A 24,277-nucleotide genomic window follows, 5' to 3' on the forward strand; every position below is an offset into this window, starting at 1 on the left:
GCAGCAGTCACACATGTTATGTGTTGATGGAGCGTTGTAGTCTATAATGTAGCTGCTTCCTTGTGGATGTATGTGCAACACAAACACAATGAGAACCTAGTGCTCACAGAAACAGTCCCATATAGTGGTCACAAACTCCACAAGGTAACTTTGAAGCACACTGTCAACCAGCGAATCACAAACAAAATCTTATAGCGTTTCCCAGAAAAGCAGACGTTAGACAGTTAGAAATTAGTTTAACAGATCATTGACAGCTACTGAATGGTGTGTAAAATGAATGACAGTGCTGGATGATGCACGATGTTAATAATGTTAATCTTTTAGATGTATTGTTTGCTCAAGTATTTTGGGAAGAAAGCAATGAGGGAATCTAAGAGTTTCAAAAACCCTACAAATCCATTAAAACTAGGCAAAATGATAGCATTCACAAACTGCTGAGACTCCTGCAATTTCATATGAAAGACTTGATGACAAACATATGGATTATTTCCTTTGAGTGTGCTATACAAGCACCAGAGACAACCAAGTTTCTTATATTATTCCTTTTTGATCTCTTGTCTTCCAGTAAGTTTGGTGCAGTGGGACAGGAACAGTATATCCTGAGATAAATGAAAGCATTTTAACTTGTTTCAACTCATGTGTGGGTGAATCTTGGGCACAGCTACAAACAGATGACGAGAAAGTGGAACACAGAAGGTACATACCTTCTCCCCATAGCCCCTGTCTTTTGTCATCATTTCCCTCAGTGTCTGCAGCACTTTGATGCACAGGCGCTCCTCGTTCTCCTCCAGCAACTGCTTGGTGTGTTTGATCAGTCTGGTCGAAGAGGAAAAAGGAAGAAGAGGAAAAAGTGAGTACATCCACATAAAAGCTGCAGTTCTCAAACCCCCACTACCTCCACAACTGAATACACCTCAAGTCCTGTTACAATCACAGCAAAGTATTTTAGCAGATATTCACCATACTGTGATGAGTCTTTTAGCCTAAAACAACAGATTTGGAAGTGCAGGAGTCCGATTGCATATTTTAGTGTCTTGGACATGAATGAAAACAAAAAAGTTGTTCAGCACTGTGGTATTTCGCCACAACACACAATTGTAGATGTTTAATGTGCTACTATTGTACTCCACAGCGACAATTTTAAATTGTAGGATAAGCTGTGCATTAACAATGTGTCTGTGTCCCGTCAGACTATCTGTAATCCAACCTGGGCTCATTCCAAGCACAACATAGCATTAAATAAATACGTATATATATATATATATATATATATATATATATATATATATATATAAATATGTGGTCGTGTATGTGTGTGTCTAGGTGTGCATATTTTTCTGGATAAAAAACTCCCTAAGTCCCAGCTATGACACAGGGGCAGAGAGAATAATAAAAGAAGCAATTTATGTGTTCAGGAAAATCCCTAACCCACCTTTGTGTGCAAGTTTAGACTCACCTTGATATGAATCCTCCACTTTCACATTTCTTGCGAGCGTCTGTGTTTTCAGGGAAAAGCAACTCCGGACGATGCAGGACATCAACCAGCACAGAGAGCTCAGCTTGGACCAGCGGCCTCAGACGGTCCTCCAGCGCAGACACTATGTCCTAACGAGCAAAGTGACAAAAGCAGAGGATGGGAAGGCTGAAGATTGTTCTTTCAAGATTTCACAGACTTACTTTCAAAAATAAATAAATATCAAAAAAGCAGATGAATGACTGAATCCACTGAAAAAATCAAAAGCGTAGGACATATACCTATCAGATATTTTCACATGATTAAGAAACTATTTAGAGTTTAGTAACACTAGTACAGGAGATTACTGGAAGTTCTAGCGTATGTCACATAGGCTAGACTGTCCTGTAGAGTTAAATGATTACTTTTACTCCTATATTTATCATAATCTGCTGTACATGCATCCAAATTCTATAATCGAAGACATCCAGTTGCAGTCAATCTCAAAATATTGTAAAGGCTGTTTTATGGGATTAATGTTAGAGGAACTGAAGTAGACAGAACCAGTGCATTAGACACATAACCAAATGAAACTATATGTATGATGCAACATCATGTCGTTTTACTATATGAACTTCCTGTCATATCTGGTGACAATGCAAATAAGTGAAGTAGCATCATAAAGCCTGCCAGTGTGGTGGTTATTGCAGAACTGTGTGGGCTGTACAGTGAGTGGCTGGCCAAAAGGGGTTCTTTAGAGGTGAAAAAACATAAGAGACAACAATAGACATTGAATCACGCAGCCTGAGAAATTCTATTCCCGAAATAAAGCCAAGAATAAGTGGGAAGGAAATCATTTTGAGCACCACTCACATTTCTCTGGGAATGGGTCAGTAATTAAAACAACCTTGGAAAACTTTGGCAGTTTTATCATAGATTGGTTTACTAACTGGAAATGCTTATCTCCTTCAAAATAGGATGAAGTTCTTCATCTGACCTTGACAGTGCTTTATACTGTAAGTAGAGATAACAGCTGAGCTGAACCAGCCATGTGAGTAAATTTTCAGACTTCCAGTGAACACTGAGTCACAAGTTACAAGAGAATAGGGCGTAACAGCTTAAGTCTTCTTTTCCTATTAGAAATCACTTCTGCAGTATTTTGTTTACTGTACAGTTACTGAAAGCATTAGGTCACACTTGGCATATTGCCAACTGTTAATGACCTAAATATTCACTCGTGATAGATTCATATAGATGTAATGGTAGACGGAGCTTTCTCTAAACATATTTTCTACCACAACAAGCCCAGACAAGAGTCGGAAATAAAGTGCTGCTCTCCAGCTGCCTGAGAGGTGAAAAATGTGGTTAAGAATTAAAAGACCAGCCAATCAGGTAGGAAAACCTTCAGGCAACTGTTGCTTTGATGGCAACAGAATAATCAGACTGAATGAAGTGGCCAAGGAGGAAAAACATGCCGACCCATTCACAAACATGAGGTGAAATAATAAGAGTAACACTGTCGAATCCTACTATCACTAATGCAATTAGGTTTTTGCAAATCGATTTAACTTGAGGAAAATTTGATTATTTTTAAGTGCTTCTCATTTGAGTCAAACACTAATTATGCCATAAAAGCAAACCTAATGCAACTGGAAAACATAATTATTTTTTAAAGATGTATGTAATTGCATGGCTAAATACAAATGCTCATTTAGCATAAACAAAGGCTAGCAGTCAGCCATTTATCTAAGCAAGCCAGTTGAAAAACAATAAAAACTGCCTGGGCCATTGCAAGTTTAGCAATTCATGGTATTTGCACCTTCTTTAGTCCATTTCCTCTCTGCCAGATTGACTATGGCACACGGTCTTACCACCACTGAAAGAAACTGATGTCCTGCACCACTCTGCTATCAGATGTGAGGTTTATGGATGATATAAAATCCATTACCGCCTTCTGTTCTTCATCATAAACTGGCCTTCTTTATACACACAGGTGACAGAGAATTACAGTACACACAAAAAACAAACAATTAACTGAACCAACAGCATTTTTATTAACATTTACAGCTGCCTTTCAATCATTCAAATCTAACCGGTATTTTTGGTTTTGTCAGCTTTTGTTGCGTTTACTTACTGACTCTGTTGTACTGACCTGTAGCCGCTCAATGATGTTTCTGTAGTCTTTTGAGGTAGTCAAGCCAGAGTCTCGTCTGGAGGTGTTCTTAGCAGATAGTCTCCAGCTGAGGATGCTCTTCTGCACAACATTATTGGACTTTACGAACAAGTTGTTCACCTGACTGTCTAGGTCCACAGGGATGGCAATTGCTCTGCTCTTAGCTAGACAGAGGAGACACAGAAAGTCGATGTAAAATGTGCCACAATGTCCTTTTAATGTCCCGAAATTGGTGGCTGGTGTTCCGTAGTTTAATATCTTACCCACGTCTGAGAGGACTTTAATGCAAGCCTCAACTGATGCCTTCTGAACAGGGTTAAGCCAGTTACAATGGTAAACCCTAAATACTCCCTGAAGCAGTTGGACAAATACTGGCTGACGAGTCTGCAAGACAGTAAAAGAAAATTAAACACAAGAGCTTAATGAAGAGGATAAAGGCGAAAAGGATTACACATACTTTATTAGACAGATTGAGCTGAAAATTGAAATATTATTCAGTAACCAACAGAGTGCCTATTGTGTTCCCTGACTAGGTGGCATTCATTAATGGTACACATGACGTTGAGAGGATACTATGGTCTCTATGGTGGGAGGGTTAACAGCTTCAGGCCTAGTAAACCAGCTGTTCATCATCAGATGCACTCCCAATACCACACACCAAACCAGTGCTCAACAGTGAGTACAACTGAGCTCTATCCGGCCACAGCCCTAAAGTACAATAAATACCTCAGTTATCTTTCCAAAAATGGTTGCCTGTTTCAAGAGAAAAAGCAAAGGGTTGCAGTGTCATCATGCATCGGTAAAACCTCAGCAAAGAATATTCTCAGAAACAATTACATAATGGGAAATCAACTATTTCTACTAAAACCAATTGGAAACAGCTCCACAACACAGACAGCAGGGTATCAAGGGGGGCAGCTGTAAATAATTCAAAAACACAAAGTAACTGTAGAGAGGGTTTTGAAATCTATAGAGGGTAGCGGTCATGATTTATTGGGAAAGTCGTGGGCGACGAGACACGGCTACAACGAGGTCTAGGAAACGGAGTGACCACATTGCATCAGTGCATCATCTGCACCGCGTCCCAGCAAAAGACATTGTGCAACACACCCACAGATCTGGGAAGAACAGAGTCTGTGTGCTGACTAAGCTATGAAAATGTGAAAACCCACACAGTCAATACTTCTTAACATTTGGACTCTGTTGATAAGGAACACACCCAAAGGATGGAAAACAACATTTGAGGGAGAGTCACTATTACTTACATACATGTGACGAGCCATCTATGCAAAGGGAAGAATGTCATATTTTATAGTATACGTGTGTGTGTGTGTGTGTGGACACGAGAAGCTTTCCTTTTTAAAAACTGATAAACTTGAGAATACACGTGATTGATAGACTATACAAAGAAATCACAATTGCAAGCCTGATTGTAACATGCATTTCAATAGCTAGTCATCATTACCTGCAGACTTGTGCTCTGGTCAGAGAAAGGAGAGCTGAAGAAACATGTGACAATGCTCATGACTGTCTCGGTTACATAACGCTCCAGCATGGTATCTGCATGCTTCCTGTCGCTGGTGTTGTTGCACACCTAAAAGAAGGACAAAGAAGCCATTAGCATGACGCACAGCCACTGGCTCACACTTCCTGCATGTGGGCGACAGGTAGTGTGTGTTCACTGCATGCTGGGTTGACAAAATCCTCTGAATACATGACCCAGTACAAAGCAGAACAGCATTTTCCATCAACTGATCAGTCACTTGTTGGATACATTGTGGCTTACCCTACAAATGTCCACCAGGAAGTTCTCAAACAGCTTCCACATGTGGTTGGAAGTATAAATCTCCTTCATCTCCACCTCTGTGTCCACATAACAGTGGTTTAGGAAGTTGATATAGGCAACCTTCACCTGTTAAAGTCCCAAAAAAATTTAATAAGCCACATTTACTAGAAATGGGCTGGCAATCATGGCAGTTTAAAAGAATTTATGTCCAATCCTGTGGAAAAGTAAAAGTGAAAACAGGGATGATCTTAACAAGTAAAACTATACTGTCATCCAGTACAGCTCTCCTCAATGATCTACAATGTTGTTTGTCGTTCTTAAGCTCCTCTTTGGTTTCTTGTTTTAAAAAAATACATGAGGCAGGAAATTTCTACTTATCCAATGACGTATTTTCATCCAATGGCTTCATGCAGGCCTACAGTGCCGTCAGACTCTACAACCAGCGCTGCTCCCAGTTAACCACTCACTGAAATTCTGTTTACAATCTAAATATTTTGCAATAAACAGGTGAAACATCTGTTTTTCTTCACATACGAGAAAATTGGCTATACTGTCAGTTTTCTACTTAGGCACTATCGGTGCATTACAAATACTCTCAGTATTTCTATTCATCAAACAATCCATGCATTATCACTGATATGTGCAATAATGGTATTTTTAGAACTAGTTCTTATGTATATAAATATTTTTGTACTACATTCCTTAAGCACTATTTTTGCTGCTGAAACACTGCAAATTTTCCTGCAGTGGGATAAATAAAGGATTACCTTAAATTATCTGATCTTAGCAAAGTGGCATCAAGTCTGACGCACCCTCAACTTTCACTGCATTTGACCAGTTTCATGTCAGTTAGTTTCAGTACACGACAAACCTGAATTCATCTAGAATATCAACACGCTTTACAATAAAATAGAAAACAGAAAAACCCATTCACACCTCAGGAATACAGTCCTCATGAGTCACGACCCGCACAATATCATCCAGCGGTAACAGTGAGTTGCACTTTATCTCAGTGTAGACGTTCTTGCCCTCAGTGCAGACAGCTAGCAGTTCAACCAGGTGGATGTGGTACATTAGAGGGCTATTTTCATCCATACGATCCCGCTCTGAACGCATCATCTGGACGAGGGTCTGGAAGGAGGCACGATCGTTGTAGAAGACCAGGACATCCTCGCCTGAGTTTACCAGCTGAGTGGGAAACAGTGGCATGTACAGTTTTATTACTGAAAGTTCTTGTAAGTACAGTTTGCTTAGAATCACCACTGATTTATCGATTATCAATATTATGAACACTTTGTCTTCCTGTTTTAATTGGAATCACTGTCTCCTCTGTGAAGTGTTACTATCATTACTAATTTAACTAAAGCTCACAGAACAGACCTCTGCCATGACAATGTCCTGACACTTCTTGATGAACTTGTTCTCAGCCTTGACAATAGTCTGCAGAAACTTCAGATACTGGACATGACGACCGTGTGTCTCGGTACAGTGGACAAAGTGCTGAACTACACGTTCGTTGATCTCACTGCACAGCTGGAAGTTATTCATGAAGATGTGCTGCATGGTGACTGCCTCCAGGATCTGAGTGAGAAAAAAGGAAGGGGAGATTAATTTTCCCAAGAATGGTAGTTTGGAAATTCAACTCTTGATTCATAGAAATCAGTCCCTCGAGGTAACCGTGGGATGCCGGAGATACTCACCCCTGGGTTAAGAAATAAGTTGATATGCTTGTGGAGAAGAGCTTGGTTCTGTTGGTTCCCTGCACAGAAATTCTGCAGAAACTCATGAGCCAACTTCATGATCTCCTGCATTCGAACATCTTCACCCTGATACAGATGATACAGATTTCTGTTAAATTACAATGGGCAACTGCAAACGAGCAGAATCTATGCAGATCTTTAAGCCTCCTAATTATTATACAAGCAATATAAGATTCGGTTTGAGTGTTGCACCTTCTCATAGGGGATCTGTAGTAGTTCCAGCACCACACTGTGAGCTCCCATGTTCCTCAGCAGCCTCTGTTGCTGTTTCTTGCTCTTCTTTCCTGAACTTCCCTCCTGAACGCACAGTTTACTGAGGCGCAGCAAGATCTGAACACAAACAGAAGGATTTCTATAACAAGCATTAAGTCACAGACATGAAACAAATATTTAAATCCAAACAGGTATACCTCTTTAACCACTCTGTAGTTGTAACTGCTGGTACTTTCAGTCTTCTTTTTGTCTGAACCAAGTGAATCTCCCTGTAAAACAGCAAGGATGAGACATTTAAATTGCATCACGTTGCATCTTAGACACATTTCTTCTTGTCAGTACACCAAACTTTCAGCATACCTTCTTTTTGTTGTCAGACTCTGAAGGCCCATCTCCATCATCCAATCTTCTCCTTGCTCTTGTAAACCCAAAGCTCAGACTTCTCCACAATAGAACGCAGCTGGTCCAGAATCTGACTTGGATCTGCTTGTAGTTATCAACATCCTGACTGTAACCAGCAGCTGGACCTACATTTAGGTGAAGGATGGCAGTATTCATGAGCAAGCAAGCTTATCTGTATTGCACATTTGACATAGGGAGGCATTTCAAAATGCAAATGCAAAGAAAGAAATCTGAATAAAATGAAAGAAAAAGTACAGACAGATTTAAATCAGAAATTACAGAATACTTAAAAGTGGCCCATTTCATACAAACTGAATAAAAGGACAGTCTTTACCTTAGTCTTAAAAATGGCTACTATTGAGGAACATCTCATTTCTAAGGGCAACCAATTCAAGCACTGGGCAGCATAAAGGCATTTTGCTTTAGCTTAAGTTTATTTTCAGAAATCCATGAGTTAGTCATTATATGTTGCTACAGTATCGTATTATCCTAGATGCATGTGTGGTCAGATATTAAATGATAATGTGGTATTCCTTACTTGTTTGAAGGCCATGAGGACCTCCTGCCTCTGGCTGAAGTGCCTGAAAGCAGGTGAAGTGCTCCAGACACGAGTGGTGGATAATCATGCATAGTCAGGTGCAGCAGGACCCTCAGGAAGGTGCGACCGCCATGGGTCATCCAGGTTCAGTGGAGTGTTCCTCCCACTAAACAAAAGCACTTTACCTCAGTTTTTCTATATTATAATGTTAACCTGCTTCAAGGTATCAACAGCCAAATAGAAAAGCTTTGAAAAGTTATACATTTATGGACTTACCTTCCTCCAAAGATCCCCTCTGCCTGTTCCTCAATGTTCTCAAAGTCAAAGTTGCCTAAAATAACAATTTAAGAAATATGAAGTTTAAATAAGTCAGACTTATCCTGCATAGGTTACAAAATGTAAATAATGACACATTTCACACGTTATTATTGAATTGTGTGGTTTCATACCTGGCATCTGACTTGTAATATTATTGCTTCCATTCTGACTGGAAGGACTGTCTCCCTGTGGGTTGTTTTCATCAAACTCACGTTTGAAAATGCAGAGTAGGCAGGTATCCTGTAGTCCAGCCGTACATTCAAAATGAACTGAGGAGAAAGAATAAAAAGTTACAGAAGGGACTGAGTGTCAGGCTTCAAGGAAGAACTAGCTTTCTGATGCCCTACCTGCAGAATCTCGATAACTTTCAGCTTTGTGTCCATGACCATAATGTCTTCTCTCTCCGGTTCAATCTGAGTTTTAACCACATCTCCCTCAGGCTCATGAGTTGGTGTGGCAGGCAGCAAGCCACCTCCTCGCAGCACCACCTGGGTCATCAGCTCCCCAACTCCATGGATGGACTTCATCACATTACTGCCAGCTGGAGTGCATGCAGAAACAACCAACGGGTAACACTCAGATCTACAGAAATGAGCAATATTAGTATGAAATGAACTTATTTTCTTTTACAAAGACAGTTAGAAAATCATTTCAAATTTTAAAATGTTTAGTTGTGATTGTGCATTGTGCTTTTTCTCTAAATAACTACTAATGTGTTCCTGCCAAGAAAAGTTTCAGATTAAAGGAAAATGATTCCCCAATGTATAGTAAAGCAAGTTAATTTCAGTGACTGGATGCCTACCTTTGGTTTCTTCTTCCTTCTCTATCTTATTGATGGATAATGGTGTTGACATGCACACAGTCTAAAATGTTCAGTAAGATCTTTGTCAGCCGAAGCAGGTCACTAAAGTTGTAGAACCAAAGTAAATGAGGTTCCTTGCCAGATTCACAACCTGCAACCAAAAAATTTCAGTTCAAGATTTAGAATTGAATAAACCAATGTAACTTCTAAGCTGTTATCTTCATCATACCATGCATAAAGATTCATTACCTCAAAGGTGAGTTTGTTTTTCTCCTTGTCAGAGAAGGGAATATTCTGCGACACCACCTCCTCAGGTAGTTCTCCACAAAGTCCATGGTGAGGCAGAAACGCTCTTTAATCTCATCTCGAGTGGTTCCATCGTTGTCATAGCTGGATAATTAGAGGAGAATCACATCTGAATTTCTGTGGCGCCTTTAGAAAACTTATACAACTCAATTAAAAGGATTCATGACATAAACTCACTCATCAATAGCGATTTTAGAGGAATCTCAGACCACAGGACGAGCATATTTCACAGGTGTGACTGCTCCTGAGGGTCACGATCCACATGCATGTGCAGCATCAGACGGCAGAAAGAAGCTCGCAAGGTCAAAAGGCAAGTCCTCATCGACATACAGCGGAGGATCAAGTCGACATCCAGCTGACCGGAAATCTTGTTTATGGCCAGATACTGACGTCCAGACACATCCGGCAAAGAGGTTCAACTGGCACCTGGGAGGAAATATGCAAGTTTGGAATTATTTCTATTTATAAAAATACAGCTTTACGCATTCATAAGCTTGAATATCTTTTGATGAATCATACTGCTGTTTGCAGGATATGTAAGGGCGTAAGTCTAAAGTAAACTTGTTTAAAAATGTATTCAAAGACATCTCACCTGTAGTAGCTGACCACCTCTTGGTCTTCTTTTTGACCCTCCTTTGCATCTTGAGCCAACTCCCGGACGCTCTTACTCCGGATTTCCTTGCAGTTGTCTTTCCAGAACAACCAAACTTCCTCTTCATCTTCTGCCTCCACTGGATTCTCCCCATTTGCCGACACCTCGACCTCAAACCTCGACAAAACCAATTCTGTTGAACAGAACGAAAGTTAGTTCTGAGGTCTCATTTCAGCTCAGTCAGTTCAAATGACTGATTAAAATGAACAGCTCACTTGGTTTCAATGAGAATGTCAGCGTTGCTGAGTCCAGCACAGCGTTGCAGATGAGCTCTTGCGTCACAGGGATGGATTTGTTCATGGACCACAAAGATCTGACAGGTAGTCCAGAAACCTGGACACAGATGACAATACATTAAATATTTCTGGATAAAAAGATACATGTGTACATTTTGATTAAATACAGAAGTAACCAAAGTAAAAAATTAAAAAGTATATTGAAATACTAATGACCATGGCCCTGTCTCAGTACTCTAACAGTTCAAAATGTGAAGGCCTTCATTATTCAAACTTCTGGATCAACCTGAGTCATATGTCGTAAACCGTATTTGACTTCAGCACAAATGTACACACCAAATGTCAGCAAATTACCTGCAGTGCCAAGGTCGTGCACAAGCAGCTCCAGTCATACTCATACTGCACTCATTTGAATACATTTACATAGATTTACATTCCTTCAGAGTGTTATACAAACAAATCTGACTGAAACTGGCCAGAGTAGCTCCTTTTATATCAGGTTTAAGATAGCAGCCAGGGCCTGTCTCTTCCTGTAAGCCTCACCTCGGCTCCCGGTTCTTCCTCACTAGAGTGACAAACGTGTCTATCTCAGCAGCTGTGATGTGTTTCTCCAGCAGTTTCCGGTTGTTGTGGAGCAGAGCTGTTATTGTGTCTTCTGCCAGCACGTCATATCCTATCTGCTTCTGCATAAAGCGGAATTGTTTGGCGATGTATTCCTGTAAATAGCAGAAAAGAAGGGCTAGTTGCTGGAAAGAAACGCCACAATATTAAGAGTTCAGAGTGCAGCTGTAATGTGAAGGTTGTTGCTAGAGGTACGGACCCGTACCCATAGCCTGTGGATACGGCACTTGCCATTTGCCAATCAGATACGCGAGATCTGGTCACGTGACTCCCTGTAGACGCTAGCGGTACGGACCGTAACATCGATACTACAGGTACGGACCCTAAACCTGACCCTAACACTAACCCTAACCTTAACCTTTGCTTACCTTTCAACAGTTTGCAGTGGTTAGCAGCTTCTTGACTCGCCGAGACTCGCGTACGGGTCCGTATCTGTCTGGCAAATGGAAAGTGCCGTATCCGTAGCCCACAGGCTACGGATCCGTATCTGTAGACACTACCTAATGGGAAACCTACTTGGTTCTTCCTGTAATCTTGCTGAGAATGGCGGAGCACTCTGTAGCAAAGCCTACAAATATGTCTAAACGGTGCGTGGCGCTGGTCTCCAAGCTCCTCCAGTCGTAGCATTGGACCATCACCGCTGTCTGTGAAAGGGGCTTGGAGAAGTTTGAAGATCTGCAAAGGCAACAGAAAATTTTAAAACCTAAAATTTTAGTTAAAAATGAATAGCATTGCAGAACCTGTCTCTGAGGTTTAAGGCCTACCTGTTTGAGGATATTCTGCTCTCTCATGAGTTTCTGTCTTTCTCTGTTCGGTTTGTTAACCATGATCTCCAAAACATCCTGTCCACTGTTGGGAATGTCTACCACAAAGAAAACCAGATCTTCCAAGAGCTTAGTCACAAACCTGGAGAGTGTACATATGAGGGGAAAAAATGTAGAAAAATTAAACAGCAAGACTTAAAAGCAGAATTAATTTGAGAAATTTAGTAAAATTCGTACATCTGGAACAATCATTCACAAACAGATAGTAATAGCAAACTATACATAATATGTGCATAAAAAGTAACAATGTATTTAATAATCCATAGATGATTTTGTGCATACCTCCTCTCATTTTGTGTAATAGTACCCTTTTCCAGCTTGCCAGCAATGGATGCCAACACTTTACTTGCATCATTAGCAAAGTCTAAATCACGCACTTCTGCAGGTGGCACTGGGACAATAGCAAAAGCTTCCTTGTCTTCTTTTACTCCTGATGTTCCAATCTGGAAAAATAAACGATTTACGTGTAAGTATTCAGGAAACTTCTGCCTTGTTGCACACGTTGGCCAACACATCAGCAACTCACCTTTAACATAACAGGCTTCTCCTCCTCTTTGTCAATAGGGTTGTTTGTGCTGTGGACCCATGTGTTTGTGCACAAGTGTCTTAGCCTCACATAGGAGCTCCTAGAAGTAACGGATGGAATTGCAATGAGAAAACAGAAAGAATAATTCAAATAGAAGAGGCTGCAATTGAAACTACAAATCATAATGGGATGTGATAATGCACAAAGGTGTTGTATAGCTTTGAAAATCTGACCAGTTATGGAGAAGTTAGACTGCTTGCCTCTTATTTAAACCTGAATGATGATCAGCATCACTAAAGCGTCTTTTTTTTAAGTAAACCTGCTTTGGACTCGATGTTTTCCTTTATTATTTTTAAACATAAATTTCAATGCCCTATTAGAGCTTTTAGAAAAAGTTTTAAGGAATGAGTTTTAGAAAGATTTCCACCTGTATTTGTAGGGAACAACTCAGAAGACAAATATTAGGGGGCATTGTCAGCTCAAGCTCAAGACTGGCAGCTTCGTTGTAAAGCTTGACACCCCAAACTCAGGATTTCTGCAACCTTTCATCTAAAGCCACTATCAGGCCAAGATATCAACTTCAGCACACGCAGCACATTTCACAATCTAAGGGCCGAAGACCATAAATCGAAATCTCCATGAAACAGTGCCAACGGAAACAGATGAGGATCAAAAGGACACGATTTATTGCAAATTGTCTCGTGATAACGGTTGGTATGTAAACAGGCTGTCTAGGTTTGAGCATGCTGCTTGCTCAGCCAAGTGTGTGGCATTCTTACAGATTAGCCAGTAGTAACCTGTACAGTATCATCTCTCCTCCATTAAGCACTAAACCTTTACACATAGTAAAGTCTGAGCCAACTACGTTGTTCATTCTCTAAGCGTCCAGCCTGCTCCACGTGTGTGTGTGAGTAAGAGTGTGTGTAGTTTGTCAGGCCTTCAGCACAGACAGTAGTCATATTCTCGGCAGGCATTACATAACTGCCTGCTGAACCTAACAGGCTTACCTTTGTGTACCGGTTCTTGCTGGTATTAATTAGTCCCCTGGCTAAAGTTTAAGGGACAGGGTTATTTCAGGTTGGGGCAGGAGGTGCTACCAGTAGGTGCTACCAGCAGTAGCCCGCATCATGCAGACACGCACCTGACGATGTGACACAATAGAGGCTTTTACACCAGGTGGGGAGGCTCTATTCTTATCTGATGGCATGGCAAGGACAATTACACTGTTGTGATTTTAGAACTACTCATTCTCTCTCACACAGGACTGCTAACAAGAATTAAGTAACAAATTGGGGGATGACTACAGACAATACAATCGCTCAGATCAGATAGCAACACCTGACAAAGACTATCTTTTATCTTAGCTTTCATTCACAAGTACTTGAAATATTGCATAATGTGTTGAGTTTTACTGATTTTGCTGCACTAGAACTATAATTCAGAAGGACTCACTTTAATCTAACCTGGGAGTAAAGAGTAGGTTTCCTTACAAAACATTTCTGCCAGATGATGTGTTTTGCGGCTCAAACACATAATAAGGACCTCAAAAAAAATTTTTGAAACTGAAAGTTTTTCCATTTTTGTGCACAAATGCCTGATTGATTTCCTGTTTCACTCCATATTGGGACTTTCCTTGGAAAGTATCACATCATGTTAAATTAACCAGCACACACACACATTCAGATTCTGGAGTCAGTGAAAGCACAATAAAATAAATAAATACTCAACACTCCAGACTTCCTAACAGTGTCTTAAAAATGTGATTCAACCAATGCAAAAGACTGGGAAAAAACTCTGCTGTAAGTGACCAGTCAGAAATTTACCCCTGGCCAAACAGACATAACAAACCACACATAGCAAAACTGGCCCTGGTCCATAATTGTGAAACCAACCACACTCATGACGTCAGAAATTGCCTTTACACTGATGCTCCAAAATTCCCCTTCAACAACACACATGAGTCAAATATTTACTTTTGTCACTGTTTGAACTGTTGCAGTCTTGACATCATTGTGGTCTTTTTGAAAAGACAATGTGATGCTGAGATATTTGCCATTCAACATTTTCCAGACAAATTGGACCTTCCTTCCTAATGTTATTTTTCCACTGAAGGGCTGGGCATGTTTCCACTTTAAAGGTCTCTGACATCAACTGTGTCTCAAATTGTTAACACTTCTTAGCCGTCTTGCTTGTACATCAGTGGTAGGGGCTTTTATTATCTTCTTCTGAATATGTGAACATTTCTATGTTTTGTACAAATATTCTACTTCTGTTTCAATACTGGGCTGCACAGTGACTTGGTGGTTAGCACTGTTGCATCACAGCTAGAAGGTCCCTGGTTGGTGTCCCGGCCTGGGATCTTTCTGCGTGGAGTTTGCATGTTCTCCCTGTGCATGTGTGGGTTTTTACCGGGTACTCCGGCTTCCTCCCACAGTCCAAAAACATGCTGAGTGCATTGGTGATTCTAAATTGTCTGTAGGTGTGAATATAAGTCTGATTTTTTGTCTCTATGTGTAGCCCTGTGATAGACTAGTGTCCAGGTGTCCCCTGCCTTCACCCTAAGTCAGCTGGGATAGGCTCAAGCCCTCCATGACCCTAATGAGGATTAAGTGGTGTATAGATAATGGATGGATGGATGTGTGGATATTATATGAACTGTAATGAATCCAGAAGTTACCGAAAAAGTACATCTGTTATTTGTTATTAGGCAAAGTTTTCTTTTTATACCTGGGCACCATGGAGTCCCCGCCTCTTAGAGTGGTAGGGTCCAGCTCAAAGATGGAGGAGATGTCCATACCATCAGGAACAGGCACCAGAGTGTACATGATTTTCTCCTGTGGAGCTCGCAGGCGGCCTCGCAAAGCTTCGTTATCTGCATCCAGCTAGCAAAAGAAAACATGCCGTAAGAAGGAGCAAACTACTGCTGAAAAACTACAACGAAGGAACAAAAATGTACTTAAACCGCTAACACAATGGGCTCAATCTTCAACCATAATGAGGCACAAGAGTTTCCAGGTTTTCACCATAACCTTTTGGTCATCACTGAAGCTGATTTCACATTTTGTTTTCACATTTACATTCTTGGTGAAAGTTGTACAAATTAGAGAAATCTGCTTCCATTATCACAACAAATTGCTGGAACTTGTTGTGTACTATAGATTCACACAACATCCCTAGTGTCATTGTTAGCAACATTGCCACCTAATGGTGATTTCCTTTGAGACGTGTATCTTGTGCGTAGTTGAGATGATGGCATGGTGACACCCTGTGGTAATGTAGTGCTAGTAAAATGAAAGCAAACACACACACACACACACACACACACACACACACACACACATCCTAAATGAAGAGTACTGTTAATCATTAAAAGTGCCAAAGGAGAGACTGGACAAGAAAGCAGCAAATACTGCCTGATCACATGACAATAGCAGATTTTTTTTAAAGCTACATTGCTGCAGCCAAGTAAAGACTTTATGACAGTACCTGGAAATTAAAGGGTGTAAAGTCCACCACCTAGAGCAGGAAGCAGATTTTAACAGATAAGATCAATCACAGTGAGGCAACTGGCATGACGTTGTGAGGCACTCAGAGGGAGGAGATCAGGCTTACTCACCGAGGACCGCTGTTCAGCACTCTCCTCCTCAAAGTCTTGATTCACCTGATAAATACACGTGACAAACATCCTCCTCAGCATTATTAGTTTCGTATTATGGTCCTTGCAACGTGTATTCATGAAATAATGTCTGTACCACATGGCTGTACACCAACCATGTCAGAGTTTCATGTTAAACATATAAAAGTACATTAACAGTATGCATGGGTACAAAGTGAAAAGTGTCAAATATGAAGTCAAAAATGCTGATACACACCTCACCCATCTCAGCAGCTAAATAACACCCTGTAGCCAAATGCTTAAACCTGAACAGGCTGTTCCAGTAGCCTGCACCTCCCCTGCATGGATCGTGGTGGACAACCTGGTAATGGCAAAAGTCATGGAAAGAATTTACAAATAGGTTGCATTACTAGTAGATATGATAACTCACATTGCACAGAAAGAATGTAAAGAACATTGTGTTCTCACTCCTACAGGGTTACAGCATGGTACTTTTGAGGTGAGTATGCATTTAGTTATTTACTCACTAAACAATGAAAGACAACGTGAATTAGCTTTGATCTGAGGAACATGTTGTACTAACCTCCACTTCCCACAGTGCTTTGCTGCTGGTGGCAGACGTTGCAGACTGCCGGCCGGTCGTTCTGAGAAAGACATATTGCTTCTTCCTGTGGTCGTCACAAGTTAGAAACTTCTCTTGCTCTGCGTGGAACAACCGAACTACATCACCCTGCAATGACATACAAATGCACACATGTATGAACAATGTCTCACACAAGTCAAAATCTGAGTCAAGAGACTAAAAAAACACTTTTTAAAAATCAAATATCACATTTTCAATGTTATAGCTTTAACACATTTACTGCCTAATTTGTCACAAGTCATGAAGTTGTAACAAATTGTGAAAAGTGCTTACTGCCAGTCACACAAAAAAGTGAGAGCACCAACCCCTTTGAGTATAGTTTCCTTGTTGTCACTCCATTTCATGAACAGAACGACTTTCCAACTTGTATTGCAATTCACAGAATTAACCTGGAAGAGACAGGAATGTGTGAGCATTTTAAAAGAACACATACTCTCATTTAGTAACGTTTAACCATGTGTTTTATATGTAATCATTTGAACATGGAATCTGTGTTGTGTCATATGTGCTGCACAGCTCTGTAAGACAGCAGGTTTACCTCGTTACACCCCGGGTTGTCGACTAGCTGGTGGCTGCTGGCATGCAGAGGCTGTCCTGCATTCACAGGGTTAAGGACTACTTTATCTCCAATCACCACCTGCAGGAGTAAAATAAATACACAGAACATGGAGCATTCAGATGAGAATTTGGTTTAGATAAATTCCAGAAATTCAAAAGTAACCTTATAAGTCAATGAAATGCAATGAAACAGAATGCAAATTTCTAACACTGAAACAAATAGCCTTTTTCTAAGGGAATCCCTGTGTGGAAGATGCCAATACAATAGATGATGCCAGCCTCTACATAAGCAGTAGGTGGAGCTGTAGGCTGCAATTTGTTTAAAAGAACTGGATCTGACAGAGACTAACACTGAACCCAGAGCATTTCCCATTTGCCACAAAGAAACATGAGCAGCCAACAACCATCAGTAAAATACATTTAATCTAACCAACATTTTGGTCATAGCGTTTTTGTATTTGCCTCCACAATGGATAAAATGAACTCTATAAGAAATCCACAGTGTGTTGGTTCAGATATTCAAAAAGCAGTGTCACACCAAGTTTCACAGTTTCAGTTTACTCATCTCTCCATTAAATCAATGCACCTGACTTTAAAGATGATGTTAAATGTCACTATGAATATGTGAAAATCAATCACTATTCTCTGTGCAGCAATTATTCCAGCTGACAGGTAGTGAGCAGCCTTCATGTTCCCTCAGAATCACAACACAGCTTATAGATTTAGCCCTTGTCACTGACAAAGACATTAGTGTCAGATTTAGAGTCTACAAACTCTGCACTGAAGCTGCCTCTTGTTCCTACACAGGTAGGATGGATCAAATGCAGAGGACAAATTTCCCCAAAGGGATTAATAAAGTGAAACTTAATTAGTCAATTAACCAGCCTAACTCTATCAGCTCCCATCAGCCACTAGAAGGAAGAAACCACAGCATGAGCACCAGAGGTTATGCCAATGTAGTGTGTGCTCTGTTTAGAGTGTCATCATTTATGACATTGGATAAGTAACATTGCTGGTTTATCAATCTATTAAAGTGACAGCATTCTGGCATTCAGACATAATGACCTTTACAATAATGTTCTTCATAGCTTCAGGCAAACATGGTCACAACAGTGATGGAGAGAGCAGCAGTATATACACCATATTCACCATATGCGGAGACTGAACAGTACTAATAAATGAAAGACTAAACATAAACTAATAGAAAGTTCATCAACACTCAGGACAGGATAATCCAGGATGAAACGGCACATTAAACTACAGACTGTTTTTTCTCTACTTTAGGCAGGTCAGCTGACACACACAAAGTCTCGGTTTATAAGTTATAGTTCATTTATTTGTTAAACAGATCCTGTCCTCAGATTGAGTCATGAGCTCCATGACAGCTTGTTGAATCAGTTAAAGTGACTGCATACAGTTCAGACTTGAGTCATATTGCACGTAATACAAAACTGTTACAAGCCTGTTGTCTTGACGTTTATGGAAAATTGACCAGGGTGATCATTCAGTCATGAATTTTCTGTTTGTCCCTGTTTATAGTCAAGTTAATGCAGCTTCATTTGGCAGCTACAAAAAGCTTTATGCAACCTTTGATATACACTGTAGCACTACCAAATACCTGCCAAGACTCTGATGTTTACAATTAGTAAAATCAAAATTACCTCCATAATAAGTGACCAAAATCAATCAAATCATATATTATTTACTACTACTATTTAATATTTAGTGTCATTTTTAATAAATGTAAATAATTTTTCATTATAGCAAATATGATCTTGATCCTGAAGCCTTATCTATTTATGCAACTGAGCTAGTAACATGGAAGTAACCCATCATGGCACTAACACAGTACTTTGGGTTATTCATAAGTCTGATGTTGCGCAGGTAATGGAAATGGAAGTCAGATTTGTGTATCTAAAAATGCACTTCTGTCTCAAGCAAACTGCTGCATGCTTTGTTGACAGTGAGGACACACTGTATCTTGTCCAACCCCGAAAAACAACTCTCAAACCCAGTCTTGAAAAGACAGATAGCTATCAGTTTGTCTACAGTTCATCATGCTTGGTAAGTGGAGCATTTCTATCTAAATAAAAGGTGCTCAGATGTGGCTATTTGCCCTCTTTTAATGAATCTTTCTTTGTTACATTGGAGTCCACGTGACTTCTGTTTTCAAACCCCCAAAGTCTAAAAATATATCCTTAATTTCTCCTACTGAGCACAATTAACTCCAATCCCACACCCAGCTCTACCCACACTGTCTCCCAGGGATCTGAGCTTGTAGAAAGGCTGGATGTAGAACCAGGATCCCTCGTTTCCTGCCGAGTCCAGAGTCACTCTCATGGCATTCTTCTCCAACAGTGCAGGTAGGCGCTTGTTCACTGTCAGGTATTTATTGCTTTTCAAGTGCAGCAACTGTTGGAAAAACAAGAAACAGAATCACACAATTACAAGCCACACTGCTACTAACAATTACATGAGACAGACAGTGGAAATAATTACAGAGCTTTGAATAAATAAAGAAAGACTGGCACAATGGGCCCCAAGGGAACACTTAAGTAAAAATATACATCTCTGGAAATATTTGCCGTCTTTATGTCTTCATTATATTATATAAGTACTTGACATTTCCTATCCAAAAAAAGGTTGTGGTGGGCACTGTTGCAGTTTATTTTCCCCCAACAATCAACAGTAAACCACATACCTGTTCAATGTAATTTATTACCCTCTAGAGTTCAATCATATAAGTTTATGTATGTACAAATGGGCAACTTGACTAAATCCTCAGCTCAATCCTACAGTGTGATACGCTTCATTTAAACCTCGGAGTTGGCAAAACAGCATAGACCTTTTACTTAAATGTATGCATAAAAATGTTTCCTATACAAACCAGGAGCCAAATACTGCAGACATTATTGCTGGAATGACAGATCACTGCAACTAGGACATCCTACACTGTACATACTGTCTCCCCTGTGCATGTCACAATGCAGGAATGCATTACTATTCTTGGTTTGTATTATCTCATACTTGGGTGCAAAATATTCCCGCACAAAGAGCAAAGCAAGATCAGACTTTATAGCAGATTATTTTATAGCACATCTCTGTGCCGTAGCAATTATTTAAAACTTCTCCCTGATTAAAACCGAATTATGGTCAACTTTATCAAGTGCACTGTGTCACATGTGGTGCTACGTTTTGCACCTGTGCTGTTAAGCAAATCACCTTATCGCACAGGTCCTTGAACATACCTGGATGACATTTCCATACTGGATGACTGTTCCCAGCAGCTTCCGGTTTTCAGACTCATTCTGCTTCTTCTCAAGATCAGCAGCATGCTAATACACAGAGACAGAGATGCTCAAGGAAACATGCATCATATTAGTTTTTTTTCACATTGACATCGGGAAACTTCTTTCGACTACAGCAATTAAGATTTAATTGAGCTTATGTTGGTCTTACATGAAGTTTATTGAGGAGGACTGTGTCCGTGGTGCTGTTGCCTCCTGGTTTTGCCGCCTTCCAGAACTGTTTCTGTGCGGAGTATCTGTTCATAGGACACAGTTTGAAAAGGCAATCTGGGGAAAGACAGCAAGAAAATAGAGAGGTAAAAAGTGAAACCTGATCATTTGGCATTAATTCTAGTCTTCACGCATACCTCTCTGGCTGACCTCAATAAACAAGGGAGTGTCTCAAATAAATAAAGCAGAGTTCTAGACGATGGCAGACTGACTGAAAATAGTGCATGTCATGTTAACAATTTGGCAATTTGACTATGTTTTCAGTAACAGCAGGGCATTAGCTTGATGACAACCCCATGACAAGATGTGAGTGTGGAACTACAATTCATTTTGACAGGCTGGGAATAGAGTACTTGCAACTGCATGCATTTTGATAAAATCAATCACACAGCTGGTTTTAGAAAACTAAATATATTTTACCCTTGACACTGTCTGCATAAATGGTACTGAACACTCCTCTCCAGGGTTTCTGCACAATTTGCTTTTGACGGTATCATACTAACGATACAAGCAGGAATGATAACATGTTTTCTCCACCAGCTGCAAGATTTGAGGATGAATGTTGGACAGTTAACCAACCCGACCTGGCAACTGTTCAGGTTTGCGACAGATATTCATGTTTTGCAGAGGCTAATTCGTTTTATACACTGTTTTCTAACCATGGACTTAACATATACGGTACTACTGTAAGCATATTTACAAAATAAATGAACAGACAACAGAATATCAAGCAAAATTTTGGTAGATTGTCAAGGACAGTTGCATTGCTGATGTTTTCAGACATACCATCTACAGTCAGTCCTCATCTCACCCACACAAACTTTAATGACAAAGAGTTGGTTAGTCAAAAAAAGACATTTGGTAATTTGTTTAACTTGCTCAATCCAACAATATAATGGTTTAAGAGCGTACAGGAATGGCTGGTATTACATACGCTAAAAGATAAAAGCTGCATGTTATGCTTCATCTCTGACAGGTTCAGTGCTTTTAAATGCTTAAAACCAGTCGTATGCGTCTACACTGACATGCTGCATGACAAGCACTCTGACAGCACCAGACAGTGTACAGCAGAAGTGAGCAAACTCCTCTGCAATATCACTTAAATGTCAAATGATTCCAAAGTGTGCTTCCTAACAGTAAGTATTTTTTTTTTCTGAATGGTCAAGCAGAATGTTTTATAGTCCCTAAAGTATAACAAAAGTAATACAACAAAAGTGAATATAAATGTGATCACTAACACACATGCAAGAAGATGAGATCACTCACTGAAATAAAAATCAGCAGATCTGTGATTTCCAATCAGCCTAACTGATTGCACATGACTCTAAAATGATCTGTGAACACCAGAACCTGCTCAGTTTTTGGACCTATTGGCTGTGTCTATCAGCACATCTGCTTCACGGCTCAACATGAAAAAGAATTTTCCCCCCCAAAAAAGAAAAGAAATATCTGATTGAGACTTCACAAAGATGTCAAGTGTACATAAAAATCAGTTGAAACAGTTGACAGTAATGCACACAACTGAAGTGAAGGGCCAGGGCTTCAGACTTGCCACAGGTGTTATCACTGGAATTCTGAGTTTTGTTGACAGCTAAGACATCGTACACTGTACAATGTCAACCTTGTTGTAGGGTATTCAAGAAAAAAAACTTTTGTTGACTCTTTGGCAACAAAATGAAAGATGAAACTTTGCTAAATGACATGAAGAGACACCTGGTGACTATTGGGAGCACATTTCCTTTCAGATGAGACCAAGATAAATTCAGCTTAGATGGAAAAGGTCTGCCACAGTGAACGCATAATCCCAGCAGTGAAGCACGGAGATAGGAGTGTGATAGTATGGGGCTGAATAAGATCAAAAACGTGTTTGGGGAAATGACATTTACAAATGTCGCCATGAACGTTTGTGGATATACTAAAACACTGACTGACAAAATGATTCCCAGTCTGTAGAAGCTGAGCAGATAAGGAACCTTCCAGCATGATAACGATCCAAAGCACACAAGAGTTCTGGCAGAAAAATGTTGCCTGACTTGAATCCAACAGAACCTATTCAGGGTATTTTAAAAAGACAGGTAAAACAACACCACCCTTGAGAAAAAGAACAAATAAGCATTATGGCCTCTAAAGGATGGCAAAACAAACAAAGAAAGTCGAGTATCCTCCCTACAGGGTAGGATTAAACCCGACATCAAAAATAATGGTGGAAAAGACCAGTAATTAGGTGTGTTGTCCTTAGTTGCATTCAGTTCCTACTACTGGGCCTGAATTTTTAATACACTAAATCTAAACTGTTAGTTTCTAATTTTGCAAAAGTGGAAAAACCTGCTGTTTGACTAAGGCTATTTTGATTTGATCTATATGACATTTAAGTGATATATTGCACTGGTTTATACAGTAGTTAATTGTTTCTGCAATGATTATTGAAAGCTAAATTGCCAAACAAAATCAGTTTCTCAAAAACAGAAAGTACTTCCATAATAGTATCTTTAACACGTAAATAAATTCAATTACAATAATAGCTGAGACAAAAATGAAACTCAATGGTTATGTTGAAACTTTAAACAAAGATAATGAATGTTATGGGGTTAGATCAGGTATTGAAACAAATACACTTCATCCTCTAGTATAGTAACTGTACTATATATGTTAGCTAGAACAGAGGACCTGAGGAACTAAAACAGTGATGATTAATTTAAAAAAAAAAACAAAACAAGAAAAAACAGAAAAAGCAAGTCCCTGCCTCTGTTGGAAATATGGGGCACGGAAGATGGAGGACAGGAAGAGGAGGTCAAGGACCAATAAAGAAAATGGGGCACTGGGAAAACATCTGTCTGACAAGGATGAGCAATTAGGGTTATGGAAAAAAAGAAGAAAATAAACTGGAGGACATTCCATGGGATGAGAGGCATTTGGCAGAGGATAAGTCTGTTAAGAGAATCATGTAGGTTAATTGATGTATTTGCTAAATGATGTTTTCCACAGCAAAAACAATTTAAAAAAGGAAAATAAAAACAATGCGTGATGTAAAACATGAACATGAGATACAAAATGCAACCCAATCTTTTAACCTCAAACTCTGTAGTCATTCCAGCACATCTATCATACATTTAACTAATTGATTGTGAAGTAGGCTGTTTTGGGACTGATTGGAATCACGTCCATTTAATACAGTATGTACGGCACTATGCAGTGTCCTGTAATTTATTATAGTGTACAAATTCTGAACAGTATACAAGTGTTTCGACACTTCACATTTTCTGTTTATCTGGATTTCTGCTTTGACACATTTCACTGGAAATTAAATAATGCAATTCGAGTAGTTTTGTGTT

The 24,277-nt window shown here is 39.8% G+C and overlaps 1 protein-coding gene across 1 annotated transcript in view; it reads right to left on the reverse strand.

Annotated features, from left to right (window-relative positions):
* The window catches only part of itpr1b (inositol 1,4,5-trisphosphate receptor, type 1b), an 88,253-nt gene that overhangs the window by 50,611 nt on the left and 13,365 nt on the right, over positions 1 to 24,277 (reverse strand). The window contains 47 exon segments of the mRNA XM_051947784.1: positions 705 to 816; positions 1,457 to 1,605; positions 3,606 to 3,790; positions 3,890 to 4,010; positions 5,092 to 5,220; positions 5,413 to 5,538; positions 6,349 to 6,600; positions 6,793 to 6,993; positions 7,113 to 7,238; positions 7,365 to 7,502; positions 7,583 to 7,654; positions 7,746 to 7,785; positions 7,787 to 7,860; positions 7,863 to 7,894; positions 7,897 to 7,912; positions 8,326 to 8,375; positions 8,378 to 8,459; positions 8,461 to 8,491; positions 8,602 to 8,656; positions 8,775 to 8,879; positions 8,882 to 8,912; positions 8,991 to 9,184; positions 9,446 to 9,483; positions 9,485 to 9,563; positions 9,566 to 9,596; positions 9,695 to 9,756; positions 9,759 to 9,835; positions 9,929 to 9,989; positions 9,992 to 10,145; positions 10,147 to 10,177; positions 10,344 to 10,536; positions 10,619 to 10,708; positions 10,711 to 10,736; positions 11,183 to 11,355; positions 11,777 to 11,935; positions 12,025 to 12,166; positions 12,367 to 12,527; positions 12,611 to 12,710; positions 15,338 to 15,492; positions 16,227 to 16,271; positions 16,483 to 16,587; positions 16,810 to 16,956; positions 17,175 to 17,258; positions 17,408 to 17,506; positions 19,681 to 19,839; positions 20,676 to 20,762; positions 20,887 to 21,002. Coding sequence (XP_051803744.1) covers positions 705 to 816; positions 1,457 to 1,605; positions 3,606 to 3,790; positions 3,890 to 4,010; positions 5,092 to 5,220; positions 5,413 to 5,538; positions 6,349 to 6,600; positions 6,793 to 6,993; positions 7,113 to 7,238; positions 7,365 to 7,502; positions 7,583 to 7,654; positions 7,746 to 7,785; positions 7,787 to 7,860; positions 7,863 to 7,894; positions 7,897 to 7,912; positions 8,326 to 8,375; positions 8,378 to 8,459; positions 8,461 to 8,491; positions 8,602 to 8,656; positions 8,775 to 8,879; positions 8,882 to 8,912; positions 8,991 to 9,184; positions 9,446 to 9,483; positions 9,485 to 9,563; positions 9,566 to 9,596; positions 9,695 to 9,756; positions 9,759 to 9,835; positions 9,929 to 9,989; positions 9,992 to 10,145; positions 10,147 to 10,177; positions 10,344 to 10,536; positions 10,619 to 10,708; positions 10,711 to 10,736; positions 11,183 to 11,355; positions 11,777 to 11,935; positions 12,025 to 12,166; positions 12,367 to 12,527; positions 12,611 to 12,710; positions 15,338 to 15,492; positions 16,227 to 16,271; positions 16,483 to 16,587; positions 16,810 to 16,956; positions 17,175 to 17,258; positions 17,408 to 17,506; positions 19,681 to 19,839; positions 20,676 to 20,762; positions 20,887 to 21,002 — 4,895 coding nt within the window.

This window comes from Acanthochromis polyacanthus, chromosome 5 (genome assembly GCF_021347895.1).
Source record: "Acanthochromis polyacanthus isolate Apoly-LR-REF ecotype Palm Island chromosome 5, KAUST_Apoly_ChrSc, whole genome shotgun sequence".
Classification (NCBI taxonomy): Eukaryota; Metazoa; Chordata; class Actinopteri; family Pomacentridae; genus Acanthochromis; species Acanthochromis polyacanthus.